Source organism: Sceloporus occidentalis, unplaced genomic scaffold (assembly GCF_023333645.1).
Source record: "Sceloporus occidentalis isolate IW3139 unplaced genomic scaffold, rSceOcc1.0.p SCAF_420, whole genome shotgun sequence".
Taxonomy (NCBI): domain Eukaryota; kingdom Metazoa; phylum Chordata; class Lepidosauria; order Squamata; family Phrynosomatidae; genus Sceloporus; species Sceloporus occidentalis.
In genome coordinates this window covers 85,001-110,548 of record NW_028317400.1, presented here as the reverse complement: position 1 = coordinate 110,548, position 25,548 = coordinate 85,001, and the positions used below count along the sequence as shown (strand labels likewise).

At 51.9% G+C, this 25,548-nt stretch overlaps 2 protein-coding genes across 5 annotated transcripts in view; one reads left to right on the top strand and one right to left on the bottom strand.

The window, feature by feature from the left end:
- LOC149272766 (adenylate cyclase type 5-like) overlaps positions 1-23,550 on the top strand; it is a 30,739-nt gene extending 7,189 nt beyond the window's left edge. Inside the window, exons 2-20 of the mRNA XM_089506761.1 lie at positions 7,811-7,960; positions 8,357-8,478; positions 11,079-11,190; positions 12,134-12,261; positions 12,396-12,554; positions 13,149-13,290; positions 15,945-16,085; positions 16,627-16,649; positions 17,861-18,005; positions 18,334-18,431; positions 18,645-18,732; positions 19,704-19,820; positions 19,921-20,085; positions 20,617-20,792; positions 21,669-21,801; positions 22,380-22,643; positions 22,804-23,008; positions 23,203-23,327; positions 23,422-23,550. Of these exons, the coding sequence (XP_089362887.1) occupies positions 7,811-7,960; positions 8,357-8,478; positions 11,079-11,190; positions 12,134-12,261; positions 12,396-12,554; positions 13,149-13,290; positions 15,945-16,085; positions 16,627-16,649; positions 17,861-18,005; positions 18,334-18,431; positions 18,645-18,732; positions 19,704-19,820; positions 19,921-20,085; positions 20,617-20,792; positions 21,669-21,801; positions 22,380-22,643; positions 22,804-23,008; positions 23,203-23,327; positions 23,422-23,550 (2,622 nt within the window). The remainder of the gene's footprint in view (positions 1-7,810; positions 7,961-8,356; positions 8,479-11,078; positions 11,191-12,133; positions 12,262-12,395; positions 12,555-13,148; positions 13,291-15,944; positions 16,086-16,626; positions 16,650-17,860; positions 18,006-18,333; positions 18,432-18,644; positions 18,733-19,703; positions 19,821-19,920; positions 20,086-20,616; positions 20,793-21,668; positions 21,802-22,379; positions 22,644-22,803; positions 23,009-23,202; positions 23,328-23,421) is intronic.
- Positions 23,551-25,458: 1,908 nt separating this feature from the next.
- Positions 25,459-25,548, bottom strand: part of LOC149272765 (vesicle-trafficking protein SEC22a-like) — a 6,526-nt gene continuing 6,436 nt past the window's right edge. For all 4 annotated transcript variants that reach the window (XM_089506757.1, XM_089506759.1, XM_089506758.1 and 1 more), the window contains exon 6: positions 25,459-25,548. This exon is cut by the window's right edge and continues 111 nt beyond it. In XM_089506757.1, the coding sequence (XP_089362883.1) occupies positions 25,459-25,548 (90 nt within the window).

Below are 25,548 nucleotides of genomic sequence, written 5' to 3'. Positions count from 1 at the left end.
CCATACTCCCCCCCCCCCCCCCCCCCCCCCGGTGCGCCCAATGATTCCACGTCAGAGCAGCAGCCGTAAAGCGTGACTGACTGCCCGCTGGTTTGTAGGGGGGGGGGGGGGTATTAGAACTTTGGGTATTTTACACCCAAAATCATGTGAAATATTTACCGGGGAGAAATAAAACGAGCAAATCCATGGCGGGCTTTGGAAATATTTCAGCTGTTTTATCCCGTGTATCGGTGCGATGCTCGGTTATCCCGTGTCACTGTCCTTGTCACCATGGAGACACACATTTACTACGAATGTCACCATGGAGACACAAGCTCACTAGCCTTGTCACCATGGAGACATGAACTCACTAGCCTTGTCACCATGGAAACACAAGCTCACTAGCCTTGTCACCATGGAGCCAGAGGTTTGCCAATATTTAACAGGCTCAGGTGACGACCTCCTGTTTGTTCATCCCGCGTAATAAATAAATACATTCTGTGTAACCATGGAAACGCCAAGCACACGATCTTTGTTACTATGGAAGTGCAAGCACGCTGTCCTTGTTACCATAGAAACAAAAGCAAGCTGCCCTTGTTACCATGGCCACACGGGCTCGCTGGTGGCAGCGGATACACCAGCTGCCAATCCCACCTTTCAGGACAGATCGGCCCTGTCTGCAGCGGCCGAGACCTCGGCGGTCTCTTTGTGGGTTGTGGTGTATATCGCAGTGTCAGGACTCGCTGACCTCTCACACCTCTTATCGTTTTTTGTGTAGTAAACATTATAATAACAATTTTGGCTTTCGTTGTATTTTTGGATTCAACATCAGGCGAGATTCGCAGCCGATTACAGCAAACAACACGAAACTACCCAAAACACGAGAAAACAACCCGAAACCCGACAAAACAACGCAAAGCACATCAAATTAACACAAAACACAACAAAACAACCCAAAACCGGACAAAACAACACGAAACCCGACAGAATAACCCAAAACACGTCCAATTTAAACAAAACGCGAGAAAACAACCCAAAACACGCCAAATGAACAAAACACGGCAAAACAGAAAACCCGCCAATTGAACACGAAGCGCGTGCCGGTTTGGTCGCCGTCTGCAGCGCGGATTAGGGGGTAATAAATGCCCTTCGTATGAAGGTAGAAATCGCAGGAATAACCATAATCTTCAGATTTCTTTTATCCGCAACATCTGGGGAGGAATAACCCTGACGGGTTTAACCCCGCAGTGACCGGACCCCTGCAGGCAGGTGGATTGGGTGTGGAAGGTGCCCTGCGTGACCCCATTCTAGACATCCCTTGTATTTAGATGGCGCCAGCAGACGCTGTAGCGCGGTTACCATAGAGGAGAGGGGAAATGAACAATAAGATTAACCCACACTAAGACAGACTGGGACAGGAGGAGTAGGGGATCCGGCCCAAGAGCTTACAATCTATTGAGCCTTTATTTTACCCGGACAAGCCGTATCCCCCCCCCCCCTCACATTTATCAGGCCTCGCTAACGGCTGTACTGCAACCCTCATTACCCGCAGCCAGCCACCGCAGGGATATGTAGCCTTTGCTGGCTGAGCATTGTGGGTGTCTGCCGGCACTGAAAGCGTTAATGCCCCTACACACGCATGTGGCTGCGCATGGGACCTTGTAATGTAATGAACTGATCTGTGTTTGTCCTCTGCGGCAGGTAATGGTCCCCGGGCTGTGGCCTCTAATACCCCGGGGGTATTAGATCTGAGGGATCAGCAGGTTTAATTACCCACCTGCGCAGGTGCGCATTTCATGTCTTCTGCCGACTCCCCGCTCTGCAGGGACTGGGGAGAAAAAAGCTAATTTATGACAAATTTACGAAATCAGCAAACTGAGACTAGTGGCCTCATCGGTCCCCGTCTCACCTGTCGTACGAACCGGGACGCAGAGAAACCCGTCCTGTTCTCTGCGTAAAATTCTCTTCGGGAGGAGCACCAGGCAGGGGGTTTGGGCTGCGATGGTCGGGGGGGTTTGGGTCGCAGTGGCGGGGGGTTTGGGTCGCGGCGGGGGGCTTGGGCTGTGATGGCGGGGGGGTTTGGGTCATGGCGGGGGGGTGTTGTTTCACGGCGGGGGGTTTGGGTCACGGCGGGGGGGTTTGGGCTGCTGTGGCAGGGGGTTTGGGTCGGGGGGGTTTGCTTCACGGCAGGGGGGTTGGGCTGCGGTGGCAGGTGGCACAGGTGCAGCTCCGATTAATGAAATGCGGGACCTGCACGCTCGGGGGGGCGCTCTGCCGGTGACTCTCGCTGACATAGGGCAGGTGCGCGAGCGAGATTAACCCCCCGGTGGAATTAGACGCTGCGGATAATTGCAAATTCTGGCATTTTTTGCCCTATTTCTGGCTCTGCTGCCTCAGCGCATTTACTGCTCTCTCCTCCGGCTCCTAACGCACCTGTGGGCTCCTTGTTACCGTAAAGCGATCTCTGCTGCAAAGAGCAAAGTGTACCCGGTGCTTTACTCCTAGAGTGCAGCGGATATTCAGATAGGGGGTTTATATACAACAGGCATAGAGGCCCCTGTCCCCAAGAGCTTACAGTCTATATGGGAATGGTAACGTATGGACCCAGGGTCACACCTGAGGATAGGTTTTTTGGTCATTTAGGCGTTTTGTGGCAGGTGATTTATTATTATTATTGATATTATTATTATTGTTATTATTATTGATATTATTATTGATATTATTATTATATATATATATATATATATATATATAGCGCAGTCATATTCCGTGGCCTCGTACAACAAGAAGAAGGGAACATTTAAAAAAAAATGTGTTTAAAAAATACAAGTGAATCAGGTTTTTTTTCAAATTGGCAGTAATTTCTTTTTGGACTAATATTTAGTTTTAGTTCAGGCCCGTCTGGGGCTTAATCTCTATGGGGACGGGGGCCGTATTGATCAACTCTGCGTCCATTGAGATGGTTAACCCTCGCAGTGCCAGATGGTACTCAGCTCACCCTCCTTATTACCCCCACTTTACCCCTGTAATGCCCTCTGCCGAGTCTTGCCCTGTTTGCCGCAGGTTTGAGTGCATGGTGCCTTTTCTTGGTTCCGTGTTACCCCTCTGCTTTCTGCCCCTGGGTGTCTCTGCCCCTGGGTGTCTCTGCCCCTCTGCTCTCTGCCCCTCTGCTTTCTGCCCCTGGGTGTCTCTGCCCCTCTGCTCTCTGCCCCTCTGCTCTCTGCCCCTCTGCTTTCTGCCCCTGGGTGTCTCTGCCCCTCTGCTCTCTGCCCCTCTGCTTTCTGCCCCTGGGCGTCTCTGTGATCAGAGTGTTTTCAAATTATTATTTTTTTCTGTAAAAAGACGGGATTTGGGTCACCGGCCGTGGAAGGGGTGACGAGGCTTATACTTCATTTGCAGGAAGATTGAGGGTCCGAAGGGGCCGGTGGCCCCAGGAGAGCCGCGTTTTATGTGATTCTGCCTTTCATCTCCACACCTTTCATGTCAAAAGAGGCCCCGACACACCAAGAGCTCGTTACAATCAACGAAAGGGACGGCGCTTCTCTTACAAAGACCGGAGCGAACGAGCCAACTAACTAACCAACTAACTAACCAACCAACCAACTGACCGACCAACTAACTGACCGACCAACCAACTGACCGACCAACCAACTGACCGACCAACCAACTGACCGACCAACCAACTGACCGACCAACTAACTGACTGACCAACCAACTGACCGACCAACCAACTGACCGACCAACCAACTGACCGACCAACCAACTGACCGACCAACTAACTGACTGACCAACCAACTGACCGACCAACCAACTGACCGACCAACCAACTGACCGACCAACCAACTGACCGACCAACCAACTGACCGACCAACTAACTGACCGACCAACCAACTAACTGACCGACCAACCAACTAACTGACCGACCAACCAACTAACTGACCGACCAACCAACTAACTGACCGACCAACCAACTAACTGACCAACCAACCAACTAACTGACCAACCAACCAACTAACTGACCGACCAACCAACTAACTAACTGACCAACCAACCAACTAACTAACTGACCAACCAACCAACCAACTAACTGACCGACCAACCAACTGACCGACCAACTAACCAACCAACCAACTAACTGACCGACCAACCAACTAACTGAGCAACCAACCAACTGACCAACCAACCAACTGACCAACCAACTAACTGACCGACCAACTCACCGACCAACTAACTAACCAACCAACCAACTAACTGACCAACCAACTAACTGACCGACCAACCAACTAACTGACCGACCAACCAACTAACTGACCGACCAACCAACTAACTGACCAACCAACCAACTAACTGACCAACCAACCAACCAACTAACTGACCGACCAACCAACTGACCGACCAACTAACTGACCGACCAACCAACTAACTGACCAACCAACCAACTAACTAACTGACCAACCAACCAACTAACTAACCAACCAACCAACCAACTGACCGACCAACCAACTAACTGACCAACCAACCAACTGACCTACCAACTAACTAACTGATTTATCTATACATTATACAGGGGCCGGTGACTGATTTATCTATACATTATACAGGGGGCCGGTCACTGATTTATCTATACATTATACAGGGGCCGGTCACTGATTTATCTATACATTATACAGGGGGCCGGCTCGCTGATTTATCTATACATTATACAGGGGCCGGCTCACTGATTTATGTATACATTATACAGGGGACAGGTCACTGATTTATCTATACATTATACAGGGGGCCGGTCACTGATTTATCTATACATTATACAGGGGGGGGGGGGCTCACTGATTTATCTATACATTATACAGGGGCCGGTCACTGATTTATCTATACATTATACAGGGGCCGGTCACTGATTTATCTATACATTATACAGGGGGCCGGTCACTGATTTATCTATACATTATACAGGGGGCCGGTCACTGATTTATCTATACATTATACAGGGGCCGGTCACTGATTTATCTATACGTTATACAGGGGGGCCAGTCACTGATTTATCTATACATTATACAGGGGGCCGGTCACTGATTTATCTATACATTATACAGGGGCCGGCTCAGCACCTCTTGCAGGAGATGCTCTCTGGGATCAGTCGTTTTGAATGCTCCATTGATGTTTAGTGAATAAAGCCCTACTGCACCCTGTTCTGAATGCTCTCTGGGATGCAGATTTTGCCGCATAGTTTTCCGGTGTGTAACCGCGGGCCGAGATAACCAAAAAAGGCCAGAAACGCGAAGACGGGAAGCAGCCGCCGGCGCTATAAACTCTCACGTAGATTCGCAAATCGCTGGCAATCAGGAGCGGGGGCTGCCTTCGTCTATAAATTCCTGCATCGCTAACCCTTTCAGTGCTTACCTCACCGGCGCTCACAGGGTTAATGATGCCCCATTGGTCTCGTCTTAGATTCAGGAGCCGTATATCTATCCCATGCATGTTTAATCCCCTCACTGTATTACCCTCTACCACCTCTGCTGGGAGGCTGTTCCAATTATCTACCACCCTCTCAGTAAAGTAAACCTTCCTTCCGTTCCGTCTCAGTCTTGGACCCTCTAGTGTTGGATTTGGGTCTCTTGTTGTATTTTTTCTCCCCCTCTGTAATGTGTGCGTGGCGCCTCAATCTCCGCGGCGCACAAAGTGTTAAACTGCAAATCAGATGCGGTGCTTTTAGCTGCGAATAATTTGCTGCGCCGCGCAGGCAGAAGCCGCCAACAAAACGCTCCTTTCTGGGGTTGCAAAAAAACGGCTTTTCCCACCTGTCGTAAAGTGAATAAATCCGGCGTGCGATTAACGGAGCGCTAATAACCTGCGAGATCGGGCCGCATGTGACGTGCGCTCGAAGTAATCAGAAGCGACCGTTCACAGAGGCTGGATGGTGGCGGTTTTTGGGGGCCGGTTCAGGTTATGTGGCCCCCGGGGCGGAATGTCTTTAGGATGCTGTATCTCACTGGGCGTGTAACCGGCCCTCGCTCCCCCCGTTATTTGCCCCGCGGGGTATAAGGCTCTGGTGGTTGTCAGGTTTGTATCCGGCGCTCCCCGCCCGCCGCGCCACGAGCTACAAAAACATAATTATTGGGAAACATAAAGAAATTTCATACATTCCTGTAAAAATGGGGTATCTTCTGACTAATGGGGTAACTGAGAGTCATGGATTAACGTTAACTCTTCGCTTTCTATGACTTTGGGAATGGCAGCGTTTGAGATGAGACCCCCGGGAATGGCTGAGTTTGAGATGAGACCCCCGGGAATGGCGGAGTTTGAGATGAGACCCCCGGGAATGGCGGAGTTTGAGATGAGACCCCCGGGAATGGCGGCGTTTGAGATGAGACCCCCGGGAATGGCGGCGTTTGAGATGAGACCCCCGGGAATGGCGGCGTTTGAGATGAGACCCCCGGGAATGGCGGCGTTTGAGATGAGACCCCCGGGAATGGCGGCGTTTGAGATGAGACCCCCGGGAATGACGGAGTTTGAGATGAGACCCCCGGGAATGGCGGCGTTTGAGATGCGACCCCCGGGAATGGCGGCGTTTGAGATGAGACCCCCGGGAATGGCGGAGTTTGAGATGAGACCCATAATGAGAGAAACGCGTTGGTTCCGTTATCTTTGGGGCAGTTGTTAGTTACCCCCATGGAGTGCTTTCTGTGTAGACACAGCACTGAACTGGTTAATGTTCGGCCCCCGGCGCCCCCTGATGATTGGCTGTCGCTCGCCGCCGTCTGCTGATAAAACTGCGACTTCTCTTTATTTTTAGCCGCTTCGTTTAAAATAAATGCCGAGATTTATTCGCCGGTTTTGGGATTCTATAAATAATCCCGTTTTGTGTTTTTGTCGCATTGTGTGAAATAAATTCTTTGCGGGGTTAAATTGGAGCATGGATTCCGATTAGACTGCAAGCTCCTGTGTCAATGCCGGTGCCCGGGAGCGGACGGCTTCACCGGAGACCCCGGTTAACTTCAAATCTCATGAAATGATCCCCGGGGGCCGGCCATCCCACCCCGGAGAGGGGCAGATTGAGACAGTCTGGCCATTTGGGGGCCGGGATTTGCCCCTCGCATCTGCCCCGGCGGGAGCTTTGATTCTTTGTGACGTTTCTCTGCAGCCGCGGGGAAAAAAAGCGTTTCAAAAATCAGCAATTCCTGAGCGTCCCGGATAAGGCGATTCTAACCCTAATGCAAGCACGACCCCGGGGCCACGGGGGGCCACGAGGGCCACGGCGGAAATAGGTCCTTCCTGGCTGTTGACATCTCGGATGAATTGGAACGCAAAGCGCGTCGGCGCACGTTTGAGAATTAATGTGGATGTCAAAAGGAAAAGGGTTTCCGTAGCAACCGGGACAGGGATCTCTGCAGAGATATTAATCTGAATCAGATGAGAACGCGGTTCGTGCGCAGCGGCCCCCGAGGGCCATCGCTGCCGCAAGGTGGGTGTCCAATCAACGCGTTCTGAGAAGCGCCGCCCCCCCTGACGGGCGATGTTCCCAGAAGGAGCCGGCCCCAAGTGCCCTCGATAAAATCGGCACCCAGACGGGGGGGGTCCTAAATATTAACCCCCGGATAAGAAATAATAGCCCCTCACACAGACCCCATTGCCGAATGGCTCTAATAACGGGCTTGTCAGGAGGTAGAGGTATTCCGAATGAAGTCACCTGTATTCAAGCAGGGATTCCCTAATGTACTGCCCCCCCCTGCTTATTACCCAACCCGTTTAACCCCTGGCACCCTGCCGTGTCAGACCCGTTTCGTCACTCGAGGCTTTATCAGTAACCAGCTGCTTTCCTTTTCTCTTTCAGCTGCTGTCCAACGTCCTCATCTTCTTGTGCACAAACATTGTTGGTATCTGCACCCACTACCCGGCAGAGGTGTCCCAGCGCCAGGCGTTTCAGGAGACGAGGGAGTGTATCCAGGCCAGACTGCATTCCCAGAGAGAGAACCAGCAGCAGGTTGGAGCACAGGGGTCTTTAGTCACACGCGCACGCACACACTCACATGCACACTAACGCACATTCACACGCACACACACATTCACACGCACACTCTCATAGCTCCATGTAGCGCGTTCTGCTGTCTGCTTCCGTCTCTAATGTTTGCGCTCTTATTTATTGGGTTACATTTTGCGCCTCTTTCTCCCCCCATCTTGCTCTCTCTTTTTTTAAATAGTGTTATCACCATAGCAACCCCTGAAACACCACTGCTGATTGGACCATTGGTTGCTATGGTGATAAGATGACATAAAAACGTTGGTTCTCTACTGAACCCCCATCCTCTGTGAGCACTGCATGTACCCCCGGGGGGGGGTAAAAATGTCTGCAGGCCGCCTACTCTGTTTTTGGTTATAGGAGCGACTCCTGCTGTCGGTGTTACCGCGTCACGTTGCCATGGAAATGAAGGCTGACATCAACGCCAAGCAGGAAGATATGATGTTTCACAAAATTTACATCCAGAAACACGACAACGTCAGGTAAGGAAGCGCGTGACGGCCCCAGGGGCCGGTATCCATGTCTGGGGTATTTACCAGGAGGGATGGGTAATTTGGGGCAGCAATAGGCATCCAAAAGGATGGAGGGGGCAATAAGAGAGCGGATATAGGGGTAAGAGGTATCAACAAGGAGCAAAGGGTAATTCCAGAGCGGATATAAGGATGAGGGCATCTACCGGACCAGAGGGGCAGTTATAGAGATTATTATTCATTGATTTATAATATTCTGCAGGTGGGATAGTTGTGGGGTTTCCTGTTATTTATTACCCTCTGATTAATGCCCCCAGCGGGGGCCGTGTATCCGTCGGGGGTCACAGGAATGTTCTCTGTAAGTTCTCCAAGTCTGTATACGAGGCAGGAGGCTAAAAATACCCCGGTGTAGCCGCGCAGGTGCAGCCGCTCGCTGCTCGGGGGGTTTCTGGACGCCGTGTCCGGCTGAGGGTCATTGTGTTCGACCAGCGGTGAGTAAAGTTCAGACCGGGCCCGTCTATTGAAACCGGCTTCCTGGATGAGGAAACATCAGCTTCCTCTGCGAGGGATTTCTATACTGGACCCCCGGCCCTCTCCCTCACTATACGGGGACCCCTGGCCCTCTCCCTCGTTATACGGGGACCCCTGGCCCTCTCCCTCACTATACAGGGGACCCCTGGCCCTCTCCCTCGTTATACGGGGACCCCTGGCCCTCTCCCTCACTATACGGGGACCCCTGGCCCTCTCCCTCGTTATACCGGGACCCCCGGCCCTCTCCCTCGCTATACGGGGGGACCCCTGGCCCTCTCCCTCACTATACGGGGACCCCTGGCCCTCTCCCTCGTTATACCGGGACCCCCGGCCCTCTCCCTCGCTATACGGGGGGACCCCTGGCCCTCTCCCTCACTATACGGGGACCCCTTGCCCTCTCCCTCGTTATACCGGGACCCCCGGCCCTCTCCCTCGCTATACGGGGGGACCCCTGGCCCTCTCCCTCACTATACGGGGACCCCTGGCCCTCTCCCTCGTTATACCGGGACCCCCGGCCCTCTCCCTCGCTATACGGGGGGACCCCTGGCCCTCTCCCTCCCTATACGGGGGGACCCCTGGCCCTCTCCCTCACTATACGGGGACCCCTGGCCCTCTCCCTCACTATACCGGGACCACGCTTCTCTCCTATAGTGGCAGATAATCCCTTCGCTGTCAGGTCTGCTCATCATAAATATTTCTTTATAGTGAGGAGGTTTGTAAATCTGGGAAGGTGACTCTGACACCCTCAGCCGCCCGGCCTCTCATTCCTGATCGCTGCCCGTCTGTTTGTTTACAGTCTGAACATGTGTTTGTTTACAGTTTGAACGCGTGTTTGTTTACAGTTTGAACGCGTGTTTACACACATGCTTCACATACATGTAAGTGTCTGCAGGAAGAATGTGATGATAACGCCCCCTCCATATTACTTCCCCATTTGCCTCCTCCGCCTGGGAGCCGCATTTCATGTAACGCGTGGGAAGAAGATAAGACTCCATTATCTGCGGCAGGAGCTCTGCACGGCTGCTTCTTCTCACTGACACCTGCATTAACCCATTAAATACCAACCCCAGGTATTTAGATCATTCCAATAATTTGCCCTCTGCTCCCACTCACTTATCCTGCGAGTGTCCGACTCGCTTATGTTCTGGAACGTTTCACAAAACAGCAGCAACTATTTCTATTATGAAAATATTTTACTAAGAAGAACAGCTGAAGGTTCCCGGTATGTCTGCAGCGCCATAGCTTTAGGGGTGTTGAAGGAGTTAAATGGGAGGGGCTTAATGATGGCCGGATCCGTTCCACATAAGCTTTAAGCACTTGTTACCAGGTCACGCCCACTTCTGAGCTTCTTTGATGTGCACACTTCCTGTCTATGCTCCACCCACTTCGCTTATACAGTACTGCAGGGGAGGAGACTAAAATATAGACCCAGCCCCTGAGGTGCTGAGGCCTGTGCATGATGCAGCGGCAGGTCCTCCAGAGGAAAGAGAGGCCATTTTTAGGGATATATCAGCTGATACATGCGCATGTTCCCTGCAGACAGAACTCTAGGGTACTGATCCGACCGCACAAAGAATCGCTGCAACAGCTAAACAAACATTATGTGTGGGGACGAGCAAAAATGTGCGTAAGTGTCCTTACCCCGTGTACATAATCACTGAGCCTACTCATCGTTCTGCTCTGTCTGGGGTGTAAAACAGCCCTTTATGCCCCATTTGGTGCTGTTTTGGGGATTTCCTCCGGGAACAGCTGAGTGAGAAAGTAACCTGAGAGAGAGAGGCAGAGCGAGTGAGGAGAGTGAGAGGAGAGAGAGACAGAGAGAGAGAGAGGAGAGACAGCTTTATAGATGGTGTCTGTAGCAGGTAGTGATACCTTTTAGTGGTCGGTGTCACAGAGTTCATTTTTGCAGTTTGGGTTCGATTGGAAGAAGAGACTGCTGAGGTTTGTAGAGCTGATGTGATGGCATCTCGTGTATCACTAATTTTGGCGCGGGGTAGAGGTTACCTCCGTATAACATGCGCCCTGCCTAACGAGAATGGTTCCTCGTGGCTCTGACGGTTTTGGGGTCTCTTTTCTCCCAGCATCCTCTTTGCTGACATCGAAGGATTCACCAGCCTGGCGTCTCAGTGCACGGCGCAGGAGCTGGTCATGACTCTCAACGAGCTCTTCGCCCGCTTTGACAAACTGGCGGCTGTGAGTAGTTATCCACGTATAGAGTATATACGGGGTGGATGGGGTATACGGGGTGTATGAGGTATACGGGATGTGTGGGGTATACAGGGTATACAGGCGGGTTGGGTATACGGGGGTGTGTGGGGTATATGGGGTATACGGGGTGTATGGGGTATACGGGATGTGTGGGGTATACAGGGTGTATGGGGTATACGGGGTGTATGAGGTATACAGGGTATACAGGGTGTGTGGGGTATACAGGGTGTGTGGGGTATACGGGGTGTATGAGGTATACAGGGTATACAGGGTGTGTGGGGTATACAGGGTGTATGAGGTATACGGGGTGTGTGGGGTATACGGGGTGTATGAGGTATACAGGGTATACAGGATGTGTGGGGTATACAGGGTGTATGAGGTATACGGGGTGTGTGGGGTATACGGGGTGTATGAGGTATACAGGGTATACAGGATGTGTGGGGTATACAGGGTGTGTGGGGTATACAGGGTGTGTGGGGTATACAGGGTGTATGAGGTATACGGGGTGTGTGGGGTATACGGGGTGTATGAGGTATACAGGGTATACAGGATGTGTGGGGTATACAGGGTGTGTGGGGTATACAGGGTGTATGAGGTATACGGGATGTGTGGGGTATACAGGGTGTATGGGGTATACGGGGTGTATGAGATATACGGGGTGTATGGGGTATACGGGGTGCATGAGGTATACGGGGTGTGTGGGGTATACGGGGGGTGTGGTGTATATGGGGTGTATGGGGTATACGGGGTGTATGAGGTATACGGGGTGTATGAGGTATACGGGGGATACAGGGTGTGTGGGGTATAGGGGCGGGTTGGGTATACGGGGGGGTGTGGGGTATGCGGGGGTGTATAGGGTATCCCCCACTGGTAGGCTCCTCCCACCCTGGGGCGAGGAATAACATTAAATATGTTTCTCTCCCCCCAGGAGAACCACTGCCTGCGGATCAAGATCCTGGGGGACTGTTATTACTGCGTGTCGGGGTTACCGGAGGCGCGGGGGGATCACGCTCACTGCTGCGTGGAGATGGGGCTGGACATGATAGAGGCCATATCGTGAGTGACCCCAGAAACCCACCCAACGTGACCCAGAAAGACCCCAAAGCGGAGGCCGGGGAAAGCTGTGTATTTTGTCTGCGGCGCGGTGCGGAGCCGGGACGGGGTTTATTCGCGTGTTTGTTTATTCGCAGGCTCGTTCGGGAAGTCACAGGCGTGAACGTGAACATGCGCGTGGGAATTCACAGCGGACGCGTTCACTGCGGGGTCCTTGGGCTGCGCAAGTGGCAATTCGACGTGTGGTCCAATGACGTCACTCTTGCAAATCAGATGGAAGCCGGGGGCAAAGCCGGGTACGTACTACACCCCCAAACACGAAGCGCCGTACAGGTGGGATGGTAGAGCCCCCCGGATATCGGCTGCCCGTCTGGGGAGTTTAGGGTGAAATCGTTAGAATTGTTGGAAGCGGCTGATACCCCACTGCCGCCTCGTGCTGCCCCCTGCGGGGTAAAGGGCAGCAGATAATACCCCAGACTCCGGGCAATCTGCATCTTCATTTCCCGAGCCTAATAACTCTGTGAGAAAACGTTTCATTTTATGGAAATTCTGGCATTTTTATGGTAAAAATAATGAGTTCATTTATAATCCGCATTTTTAATTTCAGTTTAATATCGAAATGTAATAAAAAAGTGTAAATTTGTCACATCGGGAATCGACCCGATCCGACCCGATCCGACCCGATCCGACCCGATCCGACCCGATCTGACCCGATCCGACCCGATCCGATCCGACCCGATCCGACCCGATCCGACCCGATCCGACCCGATCCGACCCGATCTGACCCGATCCGACCCGATCTGACCCAATCCGACCTGATCTGACCTGTTCACCTGTTAACCCTTTCGTATCCACGGTTACCAATTGAGTTTTTTGCGGTGTTTCTGCAGACGGATCCACATCACTAAAGCGACCCTGAATTATCTGAACGGAGACTACGAGGTGGAAGCGGGCGCCGGGGGCGAGAGGAACGCGTACCTCAAAAAACACGACATCGAGACGTTCCTCATAGTGCGCTGCAGCCAGAAGCGGGTAGGAATCGCAGATAATTCACTCGTTTCTCAGCGTTCTTCCCATCTTTCTGAAGCTTTTGATAAACATGCGGTGAAACGCGCCGGGGCATCCGGGGCAAATACGGACATTCTAGAAAATCCTAGACTCACCCGCTTAGTATTAGGGTAACTAACAGACGAGCGGCTTTTAACACTTTTGTCGCTGTCTTGTTTGCGTAGAACCTGCTTCTCATCGTGCTCCTGAGCGCCTCTTCCTGATTGGCTGCTTTATAAATTTAGGGTTACGCATCTTCCCAAAATGTTTCCGATATAATGGTTTCCGTGGCTACTAGATTAAGTAAGAAAAAAATTTCTTATGCGAAGAACAGGTGAGATGTAAGGAATCCGCTCATGTTGGGGACGTTTGGCTCCTACATCCCGACGCCATCAGATTAGCCGGGAATATAATATATCGGAGAATTTTTAATAACATTTCCTCCAAAAAACTTACAAATACTGGCCTGGGGATATTTTTAGAAAAACTAAACAAAAATACCTCTCTTTCTGATGACGCGGGGCGAGGTGCGGAGGGAACGCGGCGTTTAAGGAAATGTTCCAAAAAATATTTTATAATCAGATTTAGTCTTAAATAGAATCGTTTAAAATGTATTTTCTGGCAAAAAAAAAACATAAAAGAAAATTCTGGAATGTCTGGGTAACGATTTCCCTCCCTGCGCAGCCTACGGAGCAAATCCAGAACGTATGGATCGAGAGAGCGCAGCACTATGCAGACGAGGGAGATAAAAGAGACGGGGAGAGGAGAGGGAGAGAGACGGGGGAGAGAAGAGAGAGATGGGGGAGAGAAGAGAGAGATGGGGGAGAGAAGAGAGAGACGGGGGAGAGAAGAGAGAGATGGGGAGAGAAGAGGGAGAGAGAGAGATGGGGGAGAGAAGAGAGAGACGGGGGAGAGAAGAGAGAGACGGGGGAGAGAAGAGAGAGATGGGGAGAGAAGAGGGAGAGAGAGAGACGGGGGAGAGAAGAGAGAGATGGGGAGAGAAGAGGGAGAGAGAGAGACGGGGGAGAGAAGAGAGAGACGGGGGAGAGAAGAGAGAGACGGGGGAGAGAAGAGAGAGATGGGGGAGAGAAGAGAGAGACGGGGGAGAGAAGAGAGAGATGGGGAGAGAAGAGGGAGAGAGAGAGACGGGGGAGAGAAGAGAGAGACGGGGGAGAGGAGAGAGAGACGGGGGAGAGAAGAGAGAGACGGGGGAGAGGAGAGAGAGACGGGGGAGAGGAGAGAGAGACGGGGGAGAGGAGAGAGAGACGGGGGAGAGGAGAGAGAGACGGGGGAGAGAAGAGAGAGACGGGGGAGAGAAGAGAGAGACGGGGGAGAGAAGAGAGAGACGGGGGAGAGAAGAGAGAGACGGGGGAGAGAAGAGAGAGACGGGGGAGAGAAGAGAGAGATGGGGGAGAGAAGAGGGAGAGATGGCGGAAAGAGACATTTAAATAGATTTTATTTCAAGGGAGGAAAAAAGTTAAAACGAGAGCCAAGAATCTAACACTAGAGGATCCGAGGCTGAGATGGAACGGAAGGAAGTTTTACTTTAAGAAGTGGTAGAGGGTAACACAGCGAGGGGATTAAACATGCACGGGATAGACATATGGCTCCTTAATATAGGGAGGGTGGTGGATAGGTGGAACAGCCTCCCAGCAGAGGTGGTAGAGGATAATACAGCGAGGGGATTAAACATGCATGGGATAGACATATGGCTCCTTAATATAGGGAGGGTGGTGGATAGGTGGAACAGCCTCCCAGCAGAGGTGGTAGAGGGTAATACAGTGAGGGTATTAAGCATGCATGGGATAGACATACGGCTCCTGAATCTAAGACGAGACCGACGACTGATTAAGGTTCGAGTCGTTACAGCAGGAGAAACGGGCGACTAGCCGGGGGCCGGATTCTATGTTCCTATATGTATTATTATTAGATATTACTATTATAAATATTATTATTATTAATGGTATTATTATAATATTTTAATATATATATTATTATTAATTTGCTTCATGCGCGGATCTTGATAAACACCCCGGGAGAATCCCCCTTTTCTCTGCCGTTGAATAAACAGATTAGAGGGACGGAGCGTTTGACGATCACCAAGTCCGCTCTCCCTCCTCACCGCTTTTAATGAGCGCGCCGGCCCCCGGGGAGCCTTAAGTGATTTTATTAACTGATTAGGAAAAAGTAACCCTTGGAGACACAATTAATATATTATTACCGCCACGATTTAATAAAGTCACAGAATCGGCCGACATCTGGCTGCCGGTTAAAGGGACCGGTGCCCCTCGCTGCCGTAATCACCGGCTCCGCTATTATCATCATCTTCGGTATTTTTACCCTAAAATTTATCATAGAGACGCCTAAAGCTTCCGTCCTTACAGAAAATAGTCTTTTTACCCCGTTACGCATTTTATTCTTTGCCTTAAAGATTTACAAACAACACAAAAACCCCAAGAAACGTCAGAGCGGCCCCCGCACCGGCAATGCGGCCCCCGCACCGGCAATGCGGCCCCTAGGCCTGGAGCTGATGGTTGAGAGTTGTGGATCCCGTTTGGATGGACAGATCGCGGTCGGCACTTTGCCGTTAAGTCGATGTGTCCCTCGGGCGCTTATTGATCTGTTTCCATTCGCTTTAGAAAGAAGAAAAAGCCATGATAGCGAAAATGAACCGGCAGCGAGCAAACTCTATCGGCCACGGCCCGGCCCCCTGGGGGGTAGACAGACCTTTCTACAACCACCTGGGGTCACATCAGGTGTCCAAGGAGATGAAACGGATGGTACGTTATCCCACCGCGGAACTGTGCGGCAGATCAGGGGGGCTGGGGTATTATCTAAGATCGGGGGGGCTGGGGTATTATATGAGGTCACGGTGGGCTGGGGTATTATATCAGGTCACCGTGGGCTGGGGTATTATATCAGGTCACGGTGGGCTGGGGTATTATATCAGGTCACCGTGGGCTGGGGTATTATATCAGGTCACCGTGGGCTGGGGCATTATCTAAGATCGGGGGGGCTGGGGTATTATATGAGGTCACCGTGGGCTGGGGTATTATATCAGGTCACGGTGGGCTGGGGTATTATATCAGGTCACGGTGGGCTGGGGTATTATATCAGGTCACCGTGGGCTGGGGTATTATATGAGGTCAGGGTGGGCTGGGGTATTATATGAGGTCACGGTGGGCTGGGGTATTATATGAGGTCAGGGTGGGTTTAGAAGAGATAATTGTTCACAGAATTACCCCCTGTGGGGGTTAAGGCGGCTTTGCTGCCCCCGGACTTCTGTCTCCTGACTCATTTAATGTGTTTTTTCCTCCCCAGGGATTCGAGGACCCAAAAGACAAGTAAGTAAAGGGTCTGCTGATCCCCCCCCCTCCGGCTGCTCCGTTCGGGGGTCTCGTATGATAAGGATCTTAACACGGAGAACATGCGCAGAGCCCGGGGCATTTAGTCTTCCTGTCACTGTTTTTATTATTAACACTTTGAGTTCAGGATCCATCACAAAGTGCCTGTGCACAAGGGGCAGTAGATTCCTGGAACAGCTTCCCAGCAGACAAGGTTAGCCCATAGAGGAATTACGTTTGTGTGTTGGAGGAGGTCGGGTTCTCGAGCGGATTCGGTTGGTTTATACCCGTCATTACTGCCCCGTAAATAATAAGATACCCCGAGGCGGGCAGTAAGCTGTTAACCTCCATCCGAGGTGTTTTGGAGGACAGGAGGCAGATATTTAAATGCAAAACTTTATATAAAGTAAAAGTTATTCCTCCCCATGACCTGAAACTAAAAGGGTCTGAAAACATTGCGGGGTCCGCAAAATATCAGAAAGCAACAAAAAATGTCTGAAAAAAATCACAAAATATTTTGCTTCCTGTTCCCGCTGCCGGTCGTTCCATATTCACCCCAGCGAGCGCCAGCATAGAGGGCAACAGGCCTGGTACCCCCGGAGGGGCAGATGCCCGAAAATAGACCCTCCGTACAGCGCTACTGTGCATGTCGGCACCATACTCATTAGAAGACGCTCGCTCTGTAGCGTTTAGTGACATTAACCCTCTCACTGCCATGCTAAGGGTAGTGGATAGCATCCTGTAATGATGCAGGGTGGAGGTCTTCAGGTTAACCCTCTCCCTACCAGCAGGATCCCGCTGCTTAACTCCACTCGCCTTGTAGTGAAGGGGTTAAACAGAGAGATATTATTAGGGATGGAGTCAGCGTCTGCCGGCCCCGGTGACCTCCGGCTTCTGCCTTACTCACGGTTCGGGGCCCCAGCCCCACGTCTGTATTGGGAATATCGGGAATACAGCTCACACTACAAGGGGTTAATGGCAGGGGGCAGTACTTAACACTTTGTGTGCCGTATCAGATTAGGTCTCATTGCTTTGATGTTTTATAAATAGAGTAACCGGCAAATCTATTAAAAAGTCCATTAAATGGCAAAGCGGAGACCAAGGGCTCCATTCGCTAAATATGGAGTAATAACGGGGTCTCTTGGTGCATCCCCCCAGACCATAATCCTGACCCCGAATCAGCACCGGTCACCCCCTCTCGCTCCCTTTAGGAACATCCAGGAAAACATGAACCCCGAGGACGAGGTTGATGAGTTCTTGGGCCGAGCCATCGATGCCCGAAGTATCGACAGGTTGAGATCGGAGCACGTGCGCAAGTTCCTCCTCACCTTCCACGAGCAGGACCTGGAGAAAAAGGTGCGGAAATACCCCCGAAACCCCCCGACTGTAACATATACCCCCAAAATACCCTCCATATACCCCTGCCATACCCTCCCTGCCATACCCTCCATATACCCTGCAATACCCTCCATATACCCTGCAATACCCTCCATATACCCTGCAATACCCTCCATATACCCCTGCAATACCCTCCATATACCCCTGCCTATACCCCACACAGCTATAAATCCCTCCACGCTATGTACCCGTCTGTATCTCCATGCATTTGCGCTTGGGCAGTGTAAGAGTTGAATATTTGCCCCAGAGAGCTTACAATCTAATCTAATTTTCCATTTATTGGCAGTACTCCAAGCAGGTGGACTATCGCTTCGGGGCGTACGTCGCTTGCTCCTTCATGGTCTTCCTCTTCATCTGCTTCGTCCAGATCACCATCGTCCCACAGTAAGTACCCCACGTCCTCCCCATTCATCAGAATTACCCCCCCTGCGGCTGTACCCCAGACGCTAACGGGCAGATTTGATAGAATGGAAGCCAGAGAGGGGAGGCCGACGGGTTTTATGGGGAGCCCGGGAAATAGATGTTACCCCATTACCCCATGACCCCGTGACCCCCTGCGGAAGGTGCCCACGGGTTCTCACGTCTCTCTGCTTTCAGCTCCAGTTTCATGCTGGGTTTCTTCCTGGGCTGTTTTCTGGTTCTGGTCTCCGTCCTGTCCGTGTCTCTCCTCTACTCCTGTATTAAGGTGAGTGGATCTCCCAAACCGACTCCCAGAACCCTCAGCCAGCCAGAAACAACCGTACCAGGCCTCGCAAGTCAGCAGCCGCATGTCGCTGATCTTGGGGGAGAGGAAATGTGGTGATTAAATGAACCCCGGTATGAAAAGAGTTAAATTCTCCCGTTGGCCCCGGCACGGCCCCCGTTACAGAGAGCTGAGGATTATCTCGCGGAGACGTAATATTTATTTCTTTGTGAATTAGAGAACCCAGAAGTTCTCGTTGGGAACGGGAGCCCCAAACACCGGCGCCACCAGCAGGGCGGGGGTTAATACCACTCGGGCCCAGTCCCGTGTTTGCCGTAATGTTATTGGATTAACGGGACGCTGGGGAGGAATAAATGACAGGAAAATATCTTTCGCAATCGGTCAAAACTAATCATCAGCTTTAACCCTTTGTATTAAATGCAGAGCACTGCAGGGGTTAATAGTTTGTGCATGCGCTGCCGGGTCTGGCAGGGAAAGGGTTTCACAGTTTAATTACTGATTTATATAAATGAACGTTTGCGGCGCAGGACGGGGATTGGAGGCTCCGTGAAACCGACTGCCGGATCCACCAAACAGGCCTCTACCCAGACTCGTTATGTGACTTTGTGCCCTATTGCTGGGTATTCGTGTAACTGGGGGGGGGGCCTTAAAAAGAATAATGGGGTTTATTTACGCCGTTTAATTTATAAAGCCGTTTCCTGCTGTTTCTATACACATTATCGGGGCTTTTAGGGCTGTAGAACCCTGCGATCCCCTCATACCCAGCAAACACTCTGACCTCCTAGAAAAGAGGGGATCGGGGGGGAGAGAGGGGCATCAGGGGGGGAGAGAGGGTCACAGAGGAGGAAAGAGGGGCATCGAGGGAGAAGAGAGGGGGGCATCAGGAGGGACTGTCCAAAATAAACAGGGCCATTTGGCAGGTGTTCTGGGGTAACTTGTCACTCTGTCCTCAGATTTTCCCGTCTCCGCTGCAGACGTTGTCCAAGAAGATCGTTCAGTCGCGGATAAACAGCACGGCGGTCGGGATCCTCGCCATCAGCTTAGTCTTCCTGTCGTCTTTTATTAACATGGTAACGATAACGCGCTGCGCATGCACCGGGAGAGTGCGGGTAGTAGAGATGGGGTTAGGTGACCAGGCGGATCAGGGGGATTAACGTCGGTCTCTTGCAGTTCATGTGCAGCACCTCGAGCCTCCGCGGCTGCCTGGCCTCCGAATATAAGACGTCCCCGAAAAACGTGACCCCCTGCATGCTGCGGGACTCCATGCGCAACTACAGCCTGGAGACCGAGTGGGGGATCTGCGGGGGGTCCGCGCCCAGCTGCAACTTCCCCGAGGTGAGACTCGCGGCCACGAGACCCCCAAACCTCGTTTTACCGGATCAGAAAGGGTTAACCCCGTAAGAGCCAGAGCCTCGCACTCACCACGCGATCAGCTATAGAAACGCCGTCTCAGGCTCAAAACGCGGCAGAATTTAACTCTTTGATGCCAGAACGTCTCCGACGTGTCACAGATTATTATTGATTGGTTATATAGCGCCATCAGATGCCGCAGCGCGGTACATAACACAACAATTAGTATATAATGTAACGAGAAGCAGCGGGTGAGGAGGAGATGACTGACTGTAAAGAATATTCCACGTTAGTTTTATGGGGTAAAAGAGGTCGCGGATGGTGAGCGGCTGCTGGTCGTTCCGTCACTCCTGATCTGACGCTCCCGATCCGTGGCCGTTGATCCTCCGTGGCTCCCGATCCGTGGCCGTTGATCCTCCGTGGCTCCCGATCCGTGGCCGTTGATCCGTGGCTCCCGATCCGTGGCCGTTGATCCGTGGCCGCAGGTTCCCAGCCTCCTTGTCGTGTCTCTTTCAGTACTTCACTTACTGCATCCTGCTGAGTCTCCTCGCCTGCTCCGTGTTCCTGCAGATCAGCAGCATCGGGAAGCTCGTTCTCATGCTCATCATAGAGCTCGTCTACGTTATTGTCATAGAGGTTCCTCAGGTGACGCTCTTTGATAACGCCGACCTCCTCGTGGCAGCCAATGACATGTAAGTGACCTCATCCCAGTGGCGGGGCAGATAGTGGCATAACCGGGGGCAAAAACATAAAAGGTGCAAATATCTTTCAAGCACCTATTCGGACAGGTCTGCTTTCAGAATCAGCGGGGGGCACGTGGCCCTCTGTGAAAATCCCACCAAAGCCACAATTTCCTTGGTGAACGGGGTTATAAACCCAGAACCCGTCGGCAGATTGGCCCCCGGCGGCCCCCGTCTAGTCACCCGTTTCTCCTGCTGTAAAGACTCAAACCTTAATCAGTCGATGGTCTCGTCTTAGATTCAGGAGCCGTATGTCTATCCCATGCATGTTTAATCCCCTCACTGTATTACCCTCTACCACTTCTGCTGGGAGGCTGTTCCACTTATCTACCACCCTCTCAGTAAAGTAAAGCTTCCTTCCATTCCATCTCCGCCTCCCACCCTCTAGTTTTAGATTTTTATCTCCTCCTTTGAAATAATTGTTGGAAGGTACAGCTCACAGATGTAGCTCGTGGCAGGACGCAGCACCCAGTGGCGCATGGTTTATATGCACGAGGAGCGTGAATCGGATGATTGTTACACTCGGAAGGATTGAGTGGTTTTGCTGCATGGAGGCGCCATCCGGTGTCCAGTGCCGGTACTGCAGGTGTTGCTGGTTGAGATTAACAATTTCTTCTGTCTTCTTTTTCAGGGGTTCCTTCACATCAACCAACTCCACAAACTCCACGCTCAGCTGGTACGTAGACATTCAGCGACACCCAGCAGCCATGCGCCGACGTTTTTTTGCCCCTGACGGGGTTTGTGGAGTTTAGCTCATTGTACAGCGCAGCAGAATCTGTTGGCGCTATATAAATGTTTATAATAAACCTGATTCTCGTGTCCCTGCAGCGCAGACAGCACGTCGCGGGTGGCGCTGAAGATCGTCACGCCTGTGATTATCACAGTCTTTGTTCTGGCTCTTTACCTTCACGGCCAGCAAGTGGAATCCACGGCCAGACTGGACTTTCTGTGGAAGCTGCAGGTAGAGGGCGAGTGTTTCTGCAGATGCGCTGCCAGGGCTGCCCGACACGCATTATATATATATATATAAAACATATATACGCTATAGAATATATATAGACCTCATGCTGCTATTAGATGTGGCGATGTGCTCCTGTAGCGCCGTGCTGTGGCCATCCGTGGTATTGCAGGTTGTGCTCACCAGAGCTGCAGGTCTCCGGCCGCCTGCTGTAAAGTAACGCGAATGAAGCTGATCAATGCGCCAAAGGGTTAACGCAGTCCGTGTGATGGAGGGGATGCGGGTCTAAGGGTAACGAAAGCTCCTGGGTTCAGTGTCAGCTGCGCTGATGGCTTCTGTAATGATTTGTAACATGCGCAAGCCGTTTGTTACTGTATCACTGGATGCTTTCTGGATACAATATTATTGGCTCCATAATATGACCTCATAAAGTGACTACAGATGCCACGCACCACAGGACCCAGACGTCTCCAAATCCATTCCCGAATGCATTTCACCCCCTCGTTCTGCCCCCGTTCCTCTTGGATACCCCCTTACCTTTACCCCTTACCCTTAGAAACCTTGGGCTTCTTCCCTCTCAGGCTACTGAGGAGAAAGAGGAGATGGAGGAACTCCAGGCCTACAACCGCCGTTTGCTGCACAACATCCTTCCGAAGGACGTGGCGGCTCACTTCTTGGCGAGAGAGCGACGGAACGACGAGCTGTACTACCAGTCGTGCGAGTGCGTGGCCGTCATGTTCGCCTCCATCAGCAACTTCTCAGAGTTCTATGTGGAGCTGGAAGCCAACAACGAGGGAGTGGAGTGTCTGAGGCTTCTCAACGAGATCATCGCTGACTTCGATGAGGTAAGAGAGCCTGGGATTAGAGGTTCGATATGCGGGGGATGGTTTGGAACGTCCAGCCGGGGCCGTCCTCCTGTGATAAACGCATTTTTCTGTCACGTTTGAGGATATTTAAGTTTTTTGCATTGAAATAACCGAGAACACGTTATTCCCAACCCGACAGATCATCAGCGAGGATGAGTTCCGGCAGCTGGAGAAGATTAAGACGATCGGCAGCACTTACATGGCGGCTTCGGGACTCAACGACACGACTTACGACAAGGCCGGGAAAAGCCACATCAAGGCGCTGGCGGATTACGCAATGAGACTCATGGATCAGATGAAATATATCAACGAGCATTCGTTCAACAACTTCCAAATGAAAATAGGTCAGTCCCCCGTCCTCCCCCCCAATGCCTAAATTCTGGGGTCGGGTACTTATCCGAGCTACGTGAAGCATGCGCGCCCCTTTACACAACCAACTGGAACTGGAAATGTGTCCCTAAAGCTGGGTTAAAGTCCCTGCTCCGTGAAATGTTGGAAAAGTTAATAAACATTAAATCAGGATTCCTTTTCCCCACAGGACTGAACATCGGGCCGGTGGTGGCCGGAGTCATAGGAGCTCGGAAACCACAATATGACATTTGGGGGAACACCGTGAACGTGGCGAGTCGCATGGACAGCACCGGGGTGCCCGAGAGAATCCAGGTGAGGAGAACGTGTCCGGGGATGGAGTTCTTTCGGACCACAAGCTCAGGCCGGGTCTGTGAAGAAACTTCTTGTTATGTCGTTTCATGCGCAGGTCACGGCGGATCTCCAGCAGGTTCTCGCGGCCAGTAACTACACCCTGGAGTGCAGAGGAGTCGTGAAAGTGAAGGGTAAAGGTGAAATGACCACTTACTTCCTAAACCACGGCCCGTCCAGCAGCTAGCGAAGCGAGAGACAAACCATTCGTGACAAACGCCGAGACCCGCCGAGGCTCCGACCCACCCGCCGAGCCAGAGCCGCGGCCGTCAGGGTCGTCTCCAGCATCGCGGGGGATAACCAAAGAGTTAACTCGCCATCGAATCTGGACCCTCAGCTAAAGGGCAGAGAGAAGCCCTGGGGACGCCGGCGCGTGGCTTCCCCCAGGAAGGGGTATGAGGAATGTATACTGGTACCAGTTAGCCAGCAACATTTGTACAAAGAGTAATATAATGTATATACGGACCGGCCGGAGCCACGCCGTGGCCTTCAGGAAGATTATGAAACACGGACATCGGATCAAGAAGCCGCTCGACGTTAACGTGGGACGACATTCAGAGCAAAGCCCGTGTACAACCGCCGAGACAGCGTCACTAGAACTCTCCTCGTCACGCGTTACACGCCACACGTGAACCAGACGCTCCTGGTCACGCGTTACACGCCACGCGTGAACCAGACTCCGGAGAGACTCCATGTGCATTTTTTGTAATTTTATTTTGTAATATTTTAGTGTGAAAATTTAGCAAAACACAGATTATATATTTTGTAAATTATATATATGGAGAGGGGAGTCACTGAACACGCGTGTATACGATGACTGTACAGTACACGGATTTACACGGCTCCTTGAGACGTGGCAGTTTCGGATACACGATACACAGAAGGGGGAGAGTTTCAGGGAGGGGATTTAAAGCTGCGCAGGGGGCAGATACAGGAGATGAGACTAAAGAGAGTAAAGTTTCCAGCAGCTGGAAAACGAGCAGATTTAGTGGGACAAATGCAAAAAGCAGTGTGTGGGGGGGGTGTTTGACTGCAACTCCCATCACTCTCATGCAGGAGTTTAACGGCTGTGACGGCTCATTTATTTATTCAGTAAAATCTTAGCTGTAAGCAGCCTCAGTGGCACCAACGCGTGGCTCGAGATTAAAATTGATTGGGGGACGCGGTGCGATCGGAGGGGACGCGGCTCAGGGACGTTTTCCAGCGCAGGTAGTGCTGAAACCAGAAACTGGCTGCGAGATGCAGCCCCCCCCCCCCACAACATAAGGGGGTTCCAGTGGCGGCTCGTGGCGATGCACCGAAGGGTTAAACGCGCCATGTGTTGTCTTCCGTTGGAACTGCCGCGTCTCCCGGCAAGGATTCTGTCCTCTCAGTTTTTGCCTCTTTATTGTATTATTTATAAACCCTTTTTAATTGAGCTCCGTATCACGGCTTTCATTTGACTCCATGTTTGGTGCTGAGCCCCCCCCAGAGACCCCCAACTGCCCGGATATAATCCCGATAGAAACTTTCCGGGATTCCGGACGGATGAGCGGGATGAAAGCAGAAGTACATTCTCCACCTGCCCCTCCGGAATGGCCACAACCGGGGGTTCATGTACAAAGCAAACCGCACGGCGCATGTTCCCCTTCAGATCCAACACAAATTACAAGAAGCTGCCAGGGCCCCCGACACACAGCGAATGAGCTGAGACCGGGACCCTCTGCCACCGCAGCAGCTCATCCCTACAGCCCCACTGCTTAAAGTGGCTACACAGGAACGCCCCCATCCCCAGAGACGGCACTGGAAACCTGGCTATGGAAGCGTCAGCCTCGGGGGCAAATTCCAGGGACCCCTCCATCCTGATCATGTACTCTAAAGGAAAGCGGCAGCAATTTAACCCACGGACATTAAGCAGAGTAACCAAAGTCTGTTTTATTAGTAATCCCCACAGTCTCTGCCTTATAAAGGCAATAACAGAATTCCCGCCGTTCCCGAGCCGTGTTCTCCGTGCTCCTCGGTCTCAGCCGCGGGTTTCCCCGGAAAGTTTAGATGCAAAAAAAAATAACACTTGACCTCTAAGCTGACGCTCCGTCAGCATCGATCAGCGGCCCCGTCACACGTTATAATCCGGGGATTTGTTCTGTGGCTGACGTAGCCGAATCTGTAACGTGGTGAATGCCCCGACAGTCACGTGGAAAAAGAG